This window comes from Muntiacus reevesi, chromosome 21 (assembly GCF_963930625.1).
Source record: "Muntiacus reevesi chromosome 21, mMunRee1.1, whole genome shotgun sequence".
NCBI lineage: Eukaryota > Metazoa > Chordata > Mammalia > Artiodactyla > Cervidae > Muntiacus > Muntiacus reevesi.
Window position 1 is genome coordinate 50,671,380 of NC_089269.1, and position 16,533 is coordinate 50,687,912.

The following is a 16,533-nucleotide window of genomic DNA, read 5'->3' on the forward strand; positions in this document are numbered from 1 at the left end:
CCCTGGGACACGTCTGGCAGGGCCAGCCTGCACCGGGACATCCCAGTGCTCCCAGCATGGTGGCAGCTGATCGCAGGCCAGGGTCGGGGTGGGGCGGAGGGGCCGGGCATGTTCCTTAACGCAGGAAGTGCCGTCAGAGATGGGCCTTCTACTTCTCTCCTTCTCTCTGTCTTTACTTCATTCCTTGTGTCTTCATCTCTTTCTTCCGAGAACAGTTACAACGGGGAGAGAGTATAGAGGAATAGAACAGTGTGTTCCGTCTTGCTTCTAGAAGTTCACAAGGCAGTCGCTGCAGATGCGCCAGCATTCAGGCAGAGAAGGAGTCTGTCCTTTTGTAGTTGACTGCCTGTGCCAGGAGAAGTGTACTTTTTCAGGGCCTGGTCTGTGGTGCTGCTGGACTTTTTCCCATGAGACTGTTCAGTCAGGAAAAGTACAGAACTGTTTATGGTTTTTTTTTTTTTTTTCTGTGCTGAACTGCTGTTTTGCTTAAAATCCCCCTCTTGACTCTAGGATCCTCCTTTAACTTGCAGTGAAAAGAAGTAAACTTCCATTGACGTGATCCCTAGCTGATATTCAGGGATCACCCTTAGAATGTCAGCCACGGAGGAAATGGTCTTGTGGATGGTAGAGAGAGGCCGAGGAAAGTCATAGTATAGAAGTCATAGTATAGTGCCTGCTCCTGGCGGCTTCTCAAGAACACAGAACTTGTCTTTCTACTGTACCTGGCAGGTGGAATGGCTTCACTTGAGTTCTTTGATTCACTCAACCATCCTTCCGTGGACCATGTGATAACAAGCCTTGTGTGGGGGCCAAAGGCGGGTGGGGATGAATGAGGCCCAACTGTTGGCATCCTGGGGGGTTGGGGGGTGGGGAGTTTGTGGGGGCAAGCTGGGGGGTTCCAAGAGATGAGGGGACCCTCGGGCACACCAGGCAGAACCAGAAGGCGAGTCCAGCCCCAGAGCACTGCTTTTGCCTTGCGGGGAACGGGAGACCACTGAGCCTCCTTCGTGGAGTAGAAAACCGGCCCTGTGTACTGGGTTTGAGGATGTCTGCCTGTGACCCTGGGAGGTGGCTGTGTCGTGGCTGTCCTTCTCCTAACTCTTAACGGTGCACTATACCATGCTTGGTCTTGTTTTCCAGAAATTGCACAGGTCATTGCCTCCTACACAGCTACGGGTCCTGAGCAGCTTACCCTGGCCCCCGGTCAGCTGATCCTGATCCGGAAAAAGAATCCCGGTGGATGGTGGGAAGGAGAGCTACAGGTTACTGTCTTTTCCATTTATTTAAAATCGCCTGCCCAGATTTCAGTATACAAGATTTCAAAGGGATGCTATTTCATGGCAAAGTGCAGACACCCCCACACTGTCTGAATCCTGCATTTGTGTAATGAGAGATGCCACATTATCTAAACCCAGTTTGTTCCTAAGCCTTGGGCAGCCAGGAACAGAAATGTGAGAGCTGAGGATTCTTCTGAAGATGTATGTGTATCTGTTAGATTCTTGAGTTGAGACCGTGAGTGGTGGGAAGGAGAGCGCTCGTGATGGAGTCTTCCATTCTTAGTGTCAACAGCAGTACAGGAGCAGAGCTTCCCCTCCGCTGTGCTGTGGGGTGTGATGCCTTTGCAGTCAGAGCCACGTCTGTGTGGCTCAGCAGTTTTAGTTCCTGTGTGTGTCCACCTGTCCTCAGTTCATCAGTCCGTCAAGGTAAACCTTGACCAGGAAGGCAGAGATCTGCATTGTGGTGAAATAAAGAAATAACAGCGCTTTCTGTGCGTGTGGGCCAGATTAAAGTTAGAAACTGAAGCACTGGAGAGTGGTGAGTGAGCTGTGGACGAAAGAAAGGCATCATGGCTGGAATAGAAGGCTCAGCCTGGAGCAGCCAAAGGTAGAACTTCCCCTGGGAGCTCGCTGGTGGGCAGCCACTAAAAACCGTGTCCAGCAGGACGGACAAGACGCCGTTTATTGGTTCAGGATTCCACTGGGGTCCTGGAATCCAATCCCCTCATCCTTTAAAAAAATTTTTTTTTAATTTACTGATTTTTTTCACTGTGCCACAGGACTTGTGGGATATTAGTTCCCCAACCAGAAATTGAACCAGGGCCGTGGCAGTGAAAGCGCTGTGTCCTAACCACTGGACTGCCAGGGCTTCCCTCCCTCTCCTTTTTCTCTTCCTTCATTGGGTGGGGGAGGCCTTCCTCAGACTTGTGGTCTTGTTTCCTGTAGAGAGTTGTCGCCTAGTGGCCTTCCCGCCCATAGGTGACTCCCCTGTTCTGAAGACTTAAGGGGGTCCCCATGGCCCTCCTCCTCAGCCTGCTCACAAGTGCACCCTGTTGCCCTTCCAGGCGTCTTGCCAGTCTGACTCACAGTGACGTCTCTGCTCCAGCCTCAGGCGGTGATCTACTCTCTTGAAAACAAGCAGCAGCCCCCAGACCCCGATTTCTTCCTGCCTTTGCCCATAGCATCTCCCCACATGGTCCTACCCGCCTCCTTCCCCCCCCGCACCCCTCCTCAAGAGCGGGTCAGATCCCACTTCTTCCAGAAGCTTTCTATGAGCGTCCCACCCAAGGCGACATCTTCCATGAACCATGGTGGCCCAATGCCTGAGCCTCTCTTGGCATTTAGTATTGATGCCAAGACTGTTACTTAGCTTCCCATGCATGTTTCTTACTTCTTCATGTAGGTTATCAACTCTTTGAGGGCAGAAACCGTATCTTTTCATCCTCTCACTTACACGAAAGAGTCTTGAGTGGGTTCTTGCAGCCCTCAGTTATCTGTCTAGCAGGGCTTCTGGTGCTCTCACCAGACTTCGTCTACTGCGACTACACGGATAAAGAAGTTGGGAATGTGGTCCCAGCTGGTGGTCTGTGGTTAAGACTCCGCACATCCCCTGTAGGTGACACAGGTTCAATTCCTGGTCAGGGAATTAAGATCCTTCATGCTATGAGGCACGGCCAAAAAATAACAAATTATTTTTTAAAGAAAAAAGGAAGTTGCCAGTGAGTTCTATGTTCTGGGAAACTACACAGATGCGGGAAATGGTGGCATCGCTGTGAGCCCCAATGCAGTGTATACCAGATAGATTAACATGGGGGAACTTTTAAAAAAGTGGCTTCAACCATGGGTGGGTTCAGTGTGAAGATGAAAGCTTTAGTCCTTGAGCTAAGAGCATGAAATCTTATCAGGCCACAAAGAAAGTGAAATCTGATCTACGTTCTAAAAGTAACCCAGAAGTATCCTTCATGACAAATTGAATCAGATAAGAGGGTAGGGGTGAGGTGTGGAAAGCTTCCTTTTCTCTGAGTTTTATTTTCTTATTTGGGGAATAGGTTAGAGGGTGGGCATGCGTGTGTGCCCTGTAGATTGCTTTGAATTCTCTGCTCCTGGTGCTGTGCAGAAGGGTAGTTATGACACTTGTCATCCCTAATTAGAGTCTTTGTCTCTCAGAATTATGTCAGGATTACAAGTCTTGGTTCACCAACTTTATTATAAGTTCCTTCAAGTCATATACTATCCATTTCCAACAACTCTCAGCATGTAAGCACTCAGCGAATGGATTTTGTGTTGAATTAGATTAAAGTGAAGGAGAAGGGACTGACAGTGGGAAGCATGACTCACCTATCACACAGGCTTGATGGCTTTTGAAGGCAAGGTCACGCCTAGCCCCCTCGTGTCCTGCATATATTGCATGTCTGTCATCTCGTATGTGTACAGTTAATATCCGTAAGAAGATCATAGATGCGAGTGTGACTCTTGGCTTGCCATTAACTAGCCTGTAACACTGAGACTATCACTTAACCTTTCTGAGTGTTACTCTTTCTATCTGAGAACTGGGAATAGTGAAAGTGGGCAGTGGATATAGTAGGAGTCGTATTCTGGAATTGTTGTGTAGGTACACATATAATAGATGTTGAACACAGGCCTAGCTCCTAAGAAGCTCCCAGTACATGTTGCTGCCGTTATCATATTATTATTCCTAAAATCCATATGTAATGTTGGCATAAACCGTAACCTCTACCCGACCTGAAATCGACATCTGAGAGCTATTCACTCAGCGGGGTTCTCTAGCCTGTAAGCACTTCATGGTCCTCTGAGTGTGATCCACGCAGTCAGGCCGTGTGAAAACTATCTGGGCTTTGCTGACCAGCGGCTGCCACAGTTTGAATTTCAGCTACGGTGTTTTCATTTAGTAATGTAGTAATCCAAAGATTCTACTATTGATGTTATCTCTTTTTCAGTTATGCATAAGCTTGGCATAAGCGCACCATGTTCGGAAGCAAACTATACCATGAAAGAGGATGAACCTTTGAAACGTTTTAATGTAATTTTTTTAATTATTAGGCACGTGGGAAAAAGCGCCAGATAGGCTGGTTCCCTGCTAATTACGTCAAACTTTTAAGCCCTGGGACGAGCAAGATTACTCCAACAGACCCACCGAAGCCAGCAGCGTTCCCAGCAGGTGAGCGGCTTACACTCTGCGCGGAAAGTGGTCTGTGCTTCTGGTAGCCTGCCACTCGATTCTCCCGTGGAGGGGCGGAGGTTGTCTTTCACATCGGCTGTAAGCGCCCCTTTTACTTGGGTGGGGACTGATACCCCACGAATGTGATATGGAATATGTTTTTCAAAAGGACCAAATGTCTAAGCGGCTTTGCTGTGCTGGGTACAACAGAGTCCTTGTTGGAACTGGCTTCCTAAAGAGGCCCTGAATGCTGTGCTATTGAAGCCAGACTTTTCTCTTGATTTCCTTCCAACTATTTAAATTGGGATTTGGGCTGGGGTGGCGGTTGGGGGGTGGGGGGAGACAAAAAGGGCCTCCTAAAAATAAATGGCCGGGGTCTAAATAGGTCAGGAGATTGAGCCGAGAGGCCACGGGGGTCTGCTGGTTGTCATGTGCTGCTCAGAAAAGACCGAAATAGCTCCCCTGTGACATTTCCTGTGAACCGAGGGGCTTCGCTTAATAGGCAGGATATTATACACGCTCTCCTAAGGGGACCAGGAGGGAACAGAGGGCCCTGCAGCTGAGATGGTTGGCTATTTTCTGATTGAAGAGACCAAATTAGATGCTTCGGTAATATGTGAGAGGGTGAGGTTAGGGAAGCCGACTTCTGCTTTGGGTCTTTAAGCCATTAATGGAATCTTGGGTGGTATTTGTGGAAAACACAGGCTTTTCCTTCCAGAACCTGTGGCTAAATGTCTATGCTGTACATCCCCAGTGAAATCAGATCAAAACTTGGCAGCCTTTGCAAGAAATGAAGGGACTGGCCAGCTTTGTGACTGATTCCCGACCCCAGCTGGGCCCCTGCGCTTGAGCCGTGGCCTCCTGTGGGCAGAGGGGGTGGTGCCTGCTGTGTCTTCTCTCCCTTGGGGAGGGCCAGTGGTGTGCCCTTCATCAGGTTGGTTAAAACCCACAGAAATTGTTTGCCGAGGGGATGAGATTAGCTGGAACGTCGTTAAAGCCTGAGCTTGTATACAGGTTGGTCAGGAAAGATGAACAGGGGTAACACCTAACTAGGCAGACTTCTCTGAAATGTAAAAATGCCCAGGAATAAAAACAGTGTAACTTCCTGTAGGTTTGAGGGAAAATGAGAAAAGGAAAATTGTCCTTGAATGTGGAAATTGCTTCCTGGAGACAAGATTATGAGACACAAAAGTACAGCAGAATAAGGCACTGATTTTCCTTTTCACTAAGAGCTTCCCAGGTGGCGTTGGTGGTTAAAGAATCTGCCTGCCAATGCAGGAGACACAAGAGATGGGAGACGCAGGTTCGATCCCTGGGTTGGGAAGATCCCCTGGAGAAGGAAATGGCAACCCACTCCATCCAGTGTTCTGGCCTGTAAAATCCCATAGACAGAGGAATCTGGCAGGCCACAGTCCACGGGGTCGCAAAGAGTCAGACACAAGAGTTGAACTTTTTGGAGGTCAGCTGATAATCAGCTTCCACCTTAAAAAACAAACAGACAGACAACAAAAAACAATCCAACAAAGAATCAGAAAGGAAAGAAAAGAGCTGGGGTCGAGTCCCCATGATCTACAGCTGGGTGTGCAGATGGGCTAACATTCTGAGTCAGCATCCTGAAGGAACATCACCGCCCTCAGACAGAGATGATTCCCTGGTAGCTGTCCCTCATCCCCACCGTTTTCTGCAGACAGCAAAACACCTACAAGAGGAAGGTGGGGTGGAAACTAAAGGGAGGTCTGCCGATTTTGCTGTTGTCTTGGTTTCCAGTCCTCCAGCTTCCTCCACTGCCCACACGTACACAGAGCCCCCCAGAGCCCTCCAGGTAGCTCTGCCCTCTTCGGGCAAGGAAACGGGTGGGACACAGGAGGCGCGGAGACCCCCAGGCAGCCTGCGTCCCCACCACTCACTGGGCGTGTCTCCCGCAGTGTGCCAAGTGATCGGGGTGTACGACTATACTGCTCAGAACGACGACGAGCTGGCCTTCAGCAAGGGCCAGGTCATCAACGTCCTCAACAAGGAGGACCCCGACTGGTGGAAGGGCGAAGTCCACGGGCAGGTGGGGCTCTTCCCGTCCAACTACGTGAAGCTGACCACGGACATGGACCCCAGCCAGCAATGTAAGTGCCCCGGCCGCCCGGTTGCCTCTCCTCTCTGGCGTCTCACGGTGAAACATGCAGCATTGCTCTGATTCTGCCGAGCTTTATTTGCAGAACTTAGCTAGACCATTGCTGCATTCGCAACAGTCTCTTTGAAGACCTTCCTCATAATGCAAGACTTTTATCTCGTGGGGTTTTCGTTTCATTGGTTTTTTGTTTTTGGTTTTTTAAATTCATTCCTTCTGTAGCATGTCCCCTCCCACCCCTCCCCCCCCTTTTTCTTTTCTGTTTTTTTTCCTTTTTAATCATTTTGGCACCATGCTGTTTTACATGCCTGACTCATTTTCCTAGCTTGAATTTTGCTCATTGTTTTGTTTTGCTTATGTGTTGTTTTCCTCCTTTTTCTAGGAATCATATGTTGTCCACCCCCCCCTCAGGCTTGAAAGTCCTCAAAGAGACCCACTATCCCATATCACTGCCCCGAGGGATGATGGGAGATGCAGCCTTGATCATGTGACTTCCAGCATGATCACCTACTGCCTTCTGAGTAGAAGAACTCACTGCAGAGCAGTTTACCTCATTTTACCTTAGTTGCATGTGATGACAATGTTGAGTTATTACTTGCAGAGATAGAAGCAAAAAATTACAAAAATACACAGGGTAGTGGGTCCTTTTGTGGCTTTCCTAGTGACTCAAATTGACTTCCCCCCACCTTTGCACAGGTGCTTTCAATAGTTTTCAAATTATTTTTCAATAAATCTTTTAGCCTTTTAATAAAAAAAAAAAAAAAAGAATGACTTCTTTGCTATTTTGGTTTTGCAAAAAGACCCACTATCAAGGAATGCTGCATGTGCTATTAAAAAAAATGTTCCAAATGTCCATAAATCTGAGACTTGATGTATTTTTTGTTTTTCATTTTGTCCAGTGTTAGCAACTAAATTGTGTAGTTTGGGTTGTTGCCCCCTACTGTAGAAGTACAGAGGAGTTCAGTGTATCTGTTTTAAAGACGTGTAGAATGAGGCCGATTAAACAGAAGGTGTTTTGTGCTTGTTTGTGTGTATCAGATGTACCTTGCTGAGCATGTAACAATACATCCTGTACATATGAAATTGGTTCTTTCCATGGCAAAAGCTATTACCTTGTATGACGCTCTAATCATATTGCATTAATTTTATTTTGCACAGTGACCTTGTAGCCCCATGAGAAAGCATGTGTGTTTTTGTTCAGTCTCAGATTTATCTGGTTGAGTTGGTGTTTTCTGTTTGGGGTTTTTAATTTTGCATATTTTCATACCATAAATCTGTAGACTATACCTTTGAGGTTGTCACTGTCAACAGTATCTACAATCTCGCTTTAGTCTCTGTTACACCAAGTTTTATTCCAGTGACTTCATGGAATGACCTATTTCAAACAAGGAATTTTCTTGACAAGAAAGAATGTATAGGAGTCTCCCTGCAATTAATTTCCAATGTTTACATTTTTGACTAGACTGGCATTTCTACAGGTTAATATGAAATGGAGCTCATGGTCCGTTGATGTGTTGGACGTTGTAGCTGAAGCCATGTGTGTCCTTTAAACACTAGTTGGAAGCTCACAATAAAAACGCCATTGCTCACAGCACAGAAAGCAGAGTGGGGGGCAGGGAGCCTCAAGCACAGCCTAGCGGTTCCACTAATGACTTTTTAACAGTAGCGATCTTCTGTTTTTACGTCTGTCCCCTTGGGGACTCTGTGCTGGCCATTGTGTAGAGGGCCTTCTCCACTCACATAGTGCCAAGAACGAGGACACCGCCTCGTTCGCTGGCGAGTCAGTATTGTCATGGATATGAATGTAAAATATATAAATATATAAACCTGCGGCTTTAACAACTGTAATACAACCTTTTGAATTAGTTATGTGTATAGATAATTAAATTCTTCATATAAAAGTTAGACGGAAATGTCTCTGTGTTCTTGATGTCGGAAGGTGGCAGTGGTGATGGGGACCAGCCAGACTAGACCTGAGCAGGTGGCCTGCTGCCACGTGTCCATTTATGACGCAGATGCCATGGGGACCCTCGCTCTTACCCTGCTAGCTGCCCCCCCCCCCCCCCCAATCAACATGCCGACAGATTCCCTTCCTAATACCGCTTTTAAAGAATAGAACTCCCAGGACTTTCCTGGTGGTCCAGTGGCTAAGACATCACACTGCCACTGCAAGGGGCAGGGGTTCGATCCCTGGTCAAGGAACTAAGATCCTGCGTGCTGCATTTTGTAACCAAAAATAGGGGGAAAAAAAAGACTGCGATTCAACTTTGTGCTTAACTCTCATCGGGCTTTCAGCATGTACATTGACAGGTGAGCAGTGTGACTCAGAGCCCCACACATTTGCCCGAAAGGTGTATCACAAAAGGGTCTGTTGAGCAGACAGATGTAAGTAAATAGTGAAACTTTCACATCTTCCATGCTATTGTTTGCCATCTGTATCTGCCTTGCAAACTCCAGTTGAATTTGCAGAAACAGACCAGTGTACACCCTGATGAAGCTGTCGGCTGTGGCAGACCATGGGCGTGATTCTGTTGAGGAGCCTCGCTCATCGGCCCTCCCCTGCCATTCAGTGGGAAAGTGAGTTCCTTCATCAGCTCAGCAGGTAGTTGCAGGGAGAGACTCACCGGGTGTGGACGCTGCTCTGGGTTCTGGGGCAGAGAGTGCTGCTCCATCAGTGAGGACTGGGTCCCTGCCCTCATGGAGTTAACTTTCTAACGGGAGGAGCAAGGAGAAAAGCAAACTGCTGCATGCATATATGTACATAAATATATGAGGGGGTGTGTGAGCGAGAGAGAGGGAGAGAAGCTGCTGCATTCTGTGCCAGGATGCCAGGTGACCCTGAGGAGGACATCCAAAGCCAATGGGTGGGAAGTGCAGCTGCAGGGACAGCTCAGAGAACCCTCCCTTCTTTCTAGAAGGGAGACCTGAGGATGAGAAGGAGCCAGATGAAGCTCGGAAGAGAAGGGGCTGTTTGAGGCAGGAATGTCACACAGGGGCCCCAAGGTGCAGGGAGAGATCCCCATCACTGTCCCCCAGCCCACCCCCTGTCTCTTGTCCAGGACCAACTCCTCCCACCCCCCCACCCCGCCCCCTTCACCCGTATAAAGTCATTGTTTCCAGCTTTGAGTTCTGGCTAGCAGAGATGCAATTGTCAAGGTGGGTAATCCACGATAGTCTTCTCCACAACTCTTTCTCTCCATCCCCCTGTCTGCAGATCAACCCTGTTAGGCTGTGTTGACACAGGTTTGTCCCCAGGAATCTTGCTCTTTCCCCCTCACAGATCATGCAGTTTGCATTTGATCGTAGCGTCCTTCTGAACCTGGGCTTCTCAACCAGAGAGAAGGAAGGTTACAGCCTCTGGTGCGCAGAGGCTGGGGTTGCTACTGAAGACCCTTCAGTGCACAGGATGACCCCCACAGTGAACATGGCCCCATGTCACCAGCACCAGGGTGGAGAAAGCCTGTCTCTCTCATCCCTCTGGCTGCTGTGGGTGAATACTTTTACAACTGAACTTTGGGTACACTTTTGCCCCAGAGGCACATGGACACATGAGAGGGCCTTCATTTTGCAGTTCTGACTTGCTTTTCTGTGTCTGGCTGCCTCTGCTGTGCAGATCTGGACCCACAGAGAGCTGAAGGCGGCCACGTGGCCCACCCTCCAGGCTGCCTCTGCTTAAAACGATGTCTGGGAGAAGCCAGTCTAAAGGAAGGATTCATTCCCTTGTAAAGTTAGAGTATTATGTCATTGCATGTCCACCCTGTTCTGGGAGAAAAATGGGCAGGCCCAGATCCCCTAGCAAGTGGTAACTGGTCCTCTGCAGTTCCTCTCAAACTGAGCAGGATCACTATGGCAACAGCACATCATCGGTAGGGTAAAACTAACCTGTCTCACAGCGGTCTAGACCCAGCTCACGTTCCCTGTTAGTGGGTGAACAGACAAATGCTTGGTGAGTTCTCCTCTGGTTGAGAGGATGAGATGGTTAGACAGCCTCATCGACTCAATGGACATGAGTCTGAGCAAACTCCGGGAGATCGTGGAGGACAGGGAAGCCTGGCGTGCTTTAGTCCATGGGGTCGCAGAGTCAGACACAACTTAATGACTGAAAAACCACCACCACCTTCTCGGGTGCCTCCAGAAGAAAAACCTGCTAACCCTAGTTTAGGAAGCCCCTCGAAGTGGTTTACCCATATGAAACATTTGCCAGTGTTCTTCTCACCTATAAATCAGCAATTGCATGTGATTCAACCTAACACACTCACACAACCAGGCAGGCATGCTGTAGGGTAGGTGCTCAAGAATGCCTGTTGAATGGGTGGGTCCGGGGATTAGTGGAACAGGAAAGCTCTGACTTCAGGGTCTCCTCACACAATCCATCCCCACTGGAGAGGAGACTATGCTGTGTCTGCCTTCCCTCCTTTTAGGCGTGAGCTTCCCCAGAACAGGTCTTCTTGGCAGGGGCCGCTTCTGGAGCCGTTCCATCAGTGGTCGGAGCTGGAGGCTGAGGGCCTGGGATGCCGGGGCATTGCCCCGTCTCTGTGCTAGCCCTGGTCTCAGCTGGGGAACGGGCCTGACACGCAGTCAGTCCTGCTTCCTGGCGGAGTGAAAATCACTCCTGAAAGAAAGTGAATATTCATTTTCCCTTCTAGCTAAGTGATAAGTTAATCCTATTCATTCTTTTTCGTTCCCAAAATACCCAAGAGAATTTTTTATGGAAACTGCATGGATTGCCAGTGGTTCCAAAACTGTCCAGAAAAATAGCCTTTTCTTAGAAATGTCTGATATTTTGGATCTGGTAGAATAGAGAAACACAATAAGGTCAAGGATCACGATAGCTCCATGTGAATATTTCATTGCAGCCAGGCCTCTGTTGGGCCTTTCTTTAAGAAAATGCCACATATAAAAGGCAGACTTCCAGAATGTTTTCCTGGTGTGTGGCAATTCCATTCCAGAAGTTTCCATTGCCTCTTAAGAAGGTTCTGTTCTTTAAATTGAAAACTCAGGCATTTTTTAAAATATAACTTCAGTCGCAAAACTTTATGGTGTTTATAGAAGATGAGAATCAGCCATAAAATTGTTGTGTCAATACAATTTCCTGTTAAGCATGCTACAGTGTTATTTTGGAGAAGGCAATGGCACCCCACTCCAGTACTCTTGCCTGGAAAATCCCATGGACGGAGGAGCCTGGTAGGCTGCGGTCCATGGGGTCGCTACGAGTTGAACTCGACTGAGAGGCTTCACTTTCAGTTTTCACTTTCCTGCATTGGAGAAGGCAATGGCACCCCACTCCAGTGTTCTTGCCTGGAGAATCCCAGGGACGGGGGAGCCTGGTGGGCTGCCGTCTATGGGGTTGCACAGAGTCAGACACGACTGAAGTGACTTAGCAGCAGCAGCAATGTTATTTTGTATTGTCAGCGGACTGGATGTGCGTGTCTATGTCTGTGTGTGTGACAGACAGACTCAGAGGGACTGTGATTTACACGTAAGTTAAACACCCACGTCAGTAGCTTGGTCACAGTACCACCAGCAAGCAGACAACTATAACTTTGCCAGAGATGCTGGCAGAGGCTGCCGGCTGCTGTCCCATGTCTGCTTGCATGTAGTGTCAGAGCCTCAGAAGACGAGGCGCCCCTTCCTTCTGACCCAGCCATCATGCTGAAAGGTCGCTGCTGCGGGCCATGTGCTGCATGTCCCCCGTGACTCTGGGGGACAGGATTTTGATCCGGGGTCAGAGACGAGGCTTGACTACTTGGGGCTTTTTGTGTAGCAAAGTTTTGTTAAAATAATAGAGACAGGGAAAGGTTCTGACACAGACGTCAGAAGGGGACAGAAAGAGTGCCCCCTTGCTCATTTTTAGCAAGGTGTTTTATGTCTGTTAGAAATCAGATAAGAGAGACACCTCAAGGCTCAGGGAGTTTCACCAGGCCTCTCGTCCACAATATGCAATTTTGAGATAGGATGGCATGACGTGTGTCATCCCACCTCCCACCTCCCGCCCCCCGCCATAAAATAATTGACAGGAATACTGGTTTGTTGAGCCATTATCAGCCCAAGGTTTGAGAAAAGAAAAAAAAGTTAGTCTTAGGTGGAACCATTTTGAAGAAAGGCAAATTGCAAAGCAAATACATAGTTTCATTAACATAGCTTAAGAAAAACATATCCATAAGAAAAATACATTGGTTAGCTCAAGGCAGAACCAGGTGTCCTTAACACAGAATTAAAAGAAGCCTCTTTTCATCTTGTGTAGTGAAGGGAAAAAAAAGAAAGCATCTGCCACGTGCAGTTTATTACCTCCTGCCACTTGGGGACCTCTGGCCTTCCTGCCTGTTACCCTCTCAGTGTTTTTAAAAATGAGACAGAGCATCTTCTAGATGTGGCTTCTCCTAACAGATCCAGGAGGAGGAGCTGCCACTGTTCACCAAGGACACTACGCCACTCCGTATCGCGGAACGTGACTCCCCTTACGAGGCCCAAGCTGTCCTTCCCCCTCGGCCCCTGCCATGTGCATTCATGCACACCAGTCCACTCTTGCAGTCCAGTTTTCCCTCACAGGAAACGGCCAGGGTGGTGGCAGGTAGATTAGTCGCTGAAATTGGAATCTGAACTGGGCATCCAGCCTGCAGTTTGTAGCTGAGGGCGCTGAGGGTCCGGGAGCTGCAGTGACATTCTCAGAGGCAGCTCCCAGATTCGCCGTCTGCTCCTCTCTCACATGGTGCTTTTGAGAAAGGGCAGCCCCATCTCTGCCAGGGCCTCAGAGCCGCCCGCCTTCTCATCATCAGGGGCTGCATCTGTGGAAAGATCGAGAACCAGTTCCCCTTCCCTCTTGTGGTCCTCCCACGGCTGGGGCTCTGTGGGAGGGAGGGATTCAAACCCCTTCACACAGGCTCGAGACGCTACGGGCCCCCTCAACCTCTAGTCCTTCTCACCCCAACTGCAGGCGGATTTTCCAAAGAAAGCCTTGCCTCCTTGCTCAGTACCAACCTAGTTTCTCAATTTTCATTCCTTGGCTGCCATATGTAATAACACAACTTATCTACAAGATTAGTGTAATATTTGACTCCATTTCTTTTAAAATTTTGGAAAACTTGCTTCTCTTTCCTTTTCTTTTCTCTTGGCTGCACTGTGCGGCTTAGGGGATCTTAGTTCCCCAAACAGGGGTTGAAACTGTCCATGGCAATGAAAGCGCTGCGTCCCAACCACCGGTTGTAATTGTTCAGTCACTAAGTCATGTCTGACTCTTGCGACCCCATGGACTATAGCCCGCCAGGCTCCTCTGTCCATGGGATTTCCCAGCCTAGAAAACTGGCATGGGTTGCCATTTCCTTCTCCGGGGAAGCTTCCTGACCCAGGGATTGAACACGCTTCTCCTGCATTGGCAGGCAGGTTCTTTACCACTGAGCCACCCTAACCACTGCACCATCAGGAAATTCCCTGGAACATTTTATTTTCCTCTGGGGAGATAGCAGAGGGGAGCATGGGAAAGTCACAAAACTGTATCCTGGGCCCTTTTAGAGGCTAGGAAGCAGTACAAGATGGCAGGTCAGAGCCAGTATTCAAATCCCAGCTCTGCCTCTTACAGGTTGTGTGGTCACGGGCAGATTACTTAACCCTCTTTGAGCTTCAGTTTCCTCATGTCCAGATGGAAAGATCACAGTAGCACCTAGCAGATATTAAGCTCCCAGTACATATTAGCCTCGTTGTTACCATTGCTGGGAGAAAAGGCATTTGTGCCTGGTTAGTGAGAATCATGGAATGCATTTAACTGACTTCCTGTTTTCTTGTATTCAACTCAGGCAGCCCATAGATTGTGTGCATTTTAAGACTTTTCAGAAAACATGCTTTTGCAAATGGGGGTTTCAGAGAGAAGAGCTTGGACAGCTTCCCCGAGAACTGTCAGACTGCCTCATTCCCGTGTGTGCAGAGCGGGGGCCCCCTCTGTGTCAGTGGGAGGCCCACCCATGTTGAAACCAGCAATTTTTTTTTTTTTTCCCCAACACCTTCCCGTGCTGTCTAAACGTGCAGGGACACCCGGGCCCCAGGCCCCAGCCTTAGCAGCCCTCCTAGCAGAGGGGGAGAAGCTGCCCCGGATTTCACACGGCTGGTTGGCAGCGGGGAGGCCAGCAGAGCCAGTGGAATGCATGCGGCTTTCAAATGTCACATCTGTGGACTTGGTTGGCAGGCCCAGGCGGCGCACCACAATAAACCTGTCACACAGGCATTGAGTCACTGGGTCCTTTATTCCTCATCCCTGCGTTCTGCAGCCTTGTGTTCTCTTGCCAGCAGAGACTGGAACGTTCAGCCCCCAAACATGCCAGAAGCTCGATGTTTTTTTTTAAAGCAACCATGCGGCTTGGCTAAGGAATGTGTGTCCCTGGGGGGTGCTTCCCTGCGGTACCGTCTCCCGAGCAGTCGCCCCCAGCACGCTTGAAGACGGGAGGTTAATTCCCTCCTGCCTCCCTGTGCTTCTCAGGATCCGGATCTTTGGGCCTGGGAACCTCTGCCCTGCTCACTGACCCTCCAGCCTCAGCGCGGAGGCACAGCCAGAAGACCCCCTCCGCCTCCTCTCTGGGGCGTTACCTTGGAGTCCTGAGGCCCCGTGGGAAGGACCCCACAGTCCGAATCCTCCGTCGATGTGATCTCTGGCAGGAGCCTTCTTCGCACCCACACCCCATCCTCAAGGGGCAGAAGGATATCTGTCTGTCCTCTCTCTGCCATCCCCCTCCGGGCCACGGTATCAGAGGCTCAGGATATCACCCAGAAGACCAGCCTGCCTGCGATTTCTAGCAGACAGCTCCTTTTCTGCTGCTCCTTCCCGGGGAATTTTGGCTGAGGAATACAGATCCAGATGACGAGACTGGGCTCAGCAGAACCCCAGCAGACGAGGCGCCCGCACTCCTGAAGATTGCAGGAGCAGGAGGAGGAGCAGGCTCATTTCAGAATCATTGCAGCCGGTGATGGCTGAAATGGGCTGGGCATGCCGGAAGGCCAGGGTTGGAGCACATGGCTTCTCTCTGGAGAGGCGACAGGCGGCCGAAGATCGGAGGGCCTGGAGGGTCGGTGTGCAAGCCTCAAGGGTGAGAGCGATCTAGGCCCCAGGAACAGCAGGTGCAAAGGCCCTGAGTGCTGACGGATCTCTCCTGCTCCTTCCATCAAGACACGCGCATCTTCCACCCGGAACCTGCTCCCCACTTCCCATCTCCCAGCCTCTTCTGTATACCATAGGCAGAGAGTTATTTTGAGAACCCAACAACTTGGGACTGCCCCGGTGGTTCAGTGGTTAAGAATCCACCTCAAAATGTAGGGGATGTGGGTTAGATCCCTTCTAGGGGAACTGAGAACTCACATGCTTTGGAGCAACTAAGCCCACATATTGCAATTACTGAGCTAGTGCACTCTGGAGCCCAGGGACTGCAACTAGAGAGTCCAGACCCAGCGGTGAAAACTCCTGCATGACGCAACGAACACCAGAGGCAGCCAAATAAATAAATAAATGTCAGAACACACACACACGTAGGCAACTATTTTTGCTTAAAATCGTCCAGGGGTGTCCCAGTGTTCCTGGGATGACATCCTAAATCTTGCATTCGGTCAAGGCCCTGCTTGATCCTGCTTCCTTCTCTCGCCCATCCGAAGCCCTCACCTGGCCTAGATCCTGCCTCATTTCAGTTCAGTTCAATTCAGTCGATCAGTCGAGTCCGACTCTTTGTGACCCCATGGACCACAGCACGCCAGGCCTCCCTGTCCATCACCAACTCTCGGAGTTCACCCAAACTCATGTCCATTGAGTCGGTGATGCCATCCAACCATCTCATCCTCTGTCATCCCCTTCTCCTCCGGCCTTCAATCTTTCCCAGCATCAGGGTCTTTTCCAATGAATCAGCTCTTCACATCAGGTGGCCAAAGTGTTGATGTTTCAGCTTCAACATCAGTCCTTCCAATGAACACTCAGGACTGATCTC

General features: G+C 49.4%; 1 protein-coding gene across 10 annotated transcripts in view; it reads left to right on the forward strand.

Annotated features, from left to right (window-relative positions):
- ITSN1 (intersectin 1) overlaps positions 1-16,533 on the forward strand; it is a 252,839-nt gene that overhangs the window by 184,158 nt on the left and 52,148 nt on the right. For all 10 annotated transcript variants that reach the window (XM_065913505.1, XM_065913504.1, XM_065913506.1 and 7 more), the window contains 3 exons: positions 1,141-1,262; positions 4,338-4,455; positions 6,381-6,572. In XM_065913505.1, coding sequence (XP_065769577.1) covers positions 1,141-1,262; positions 4,338-4,455; positions 6,381-6,572 — 432 coding nt within the window. The remainder of the gene's footprint in view (positions 1-1,140; positions 1,263-4,337; positions 4,456-6,380; positions 6,573-16,533) is intronic.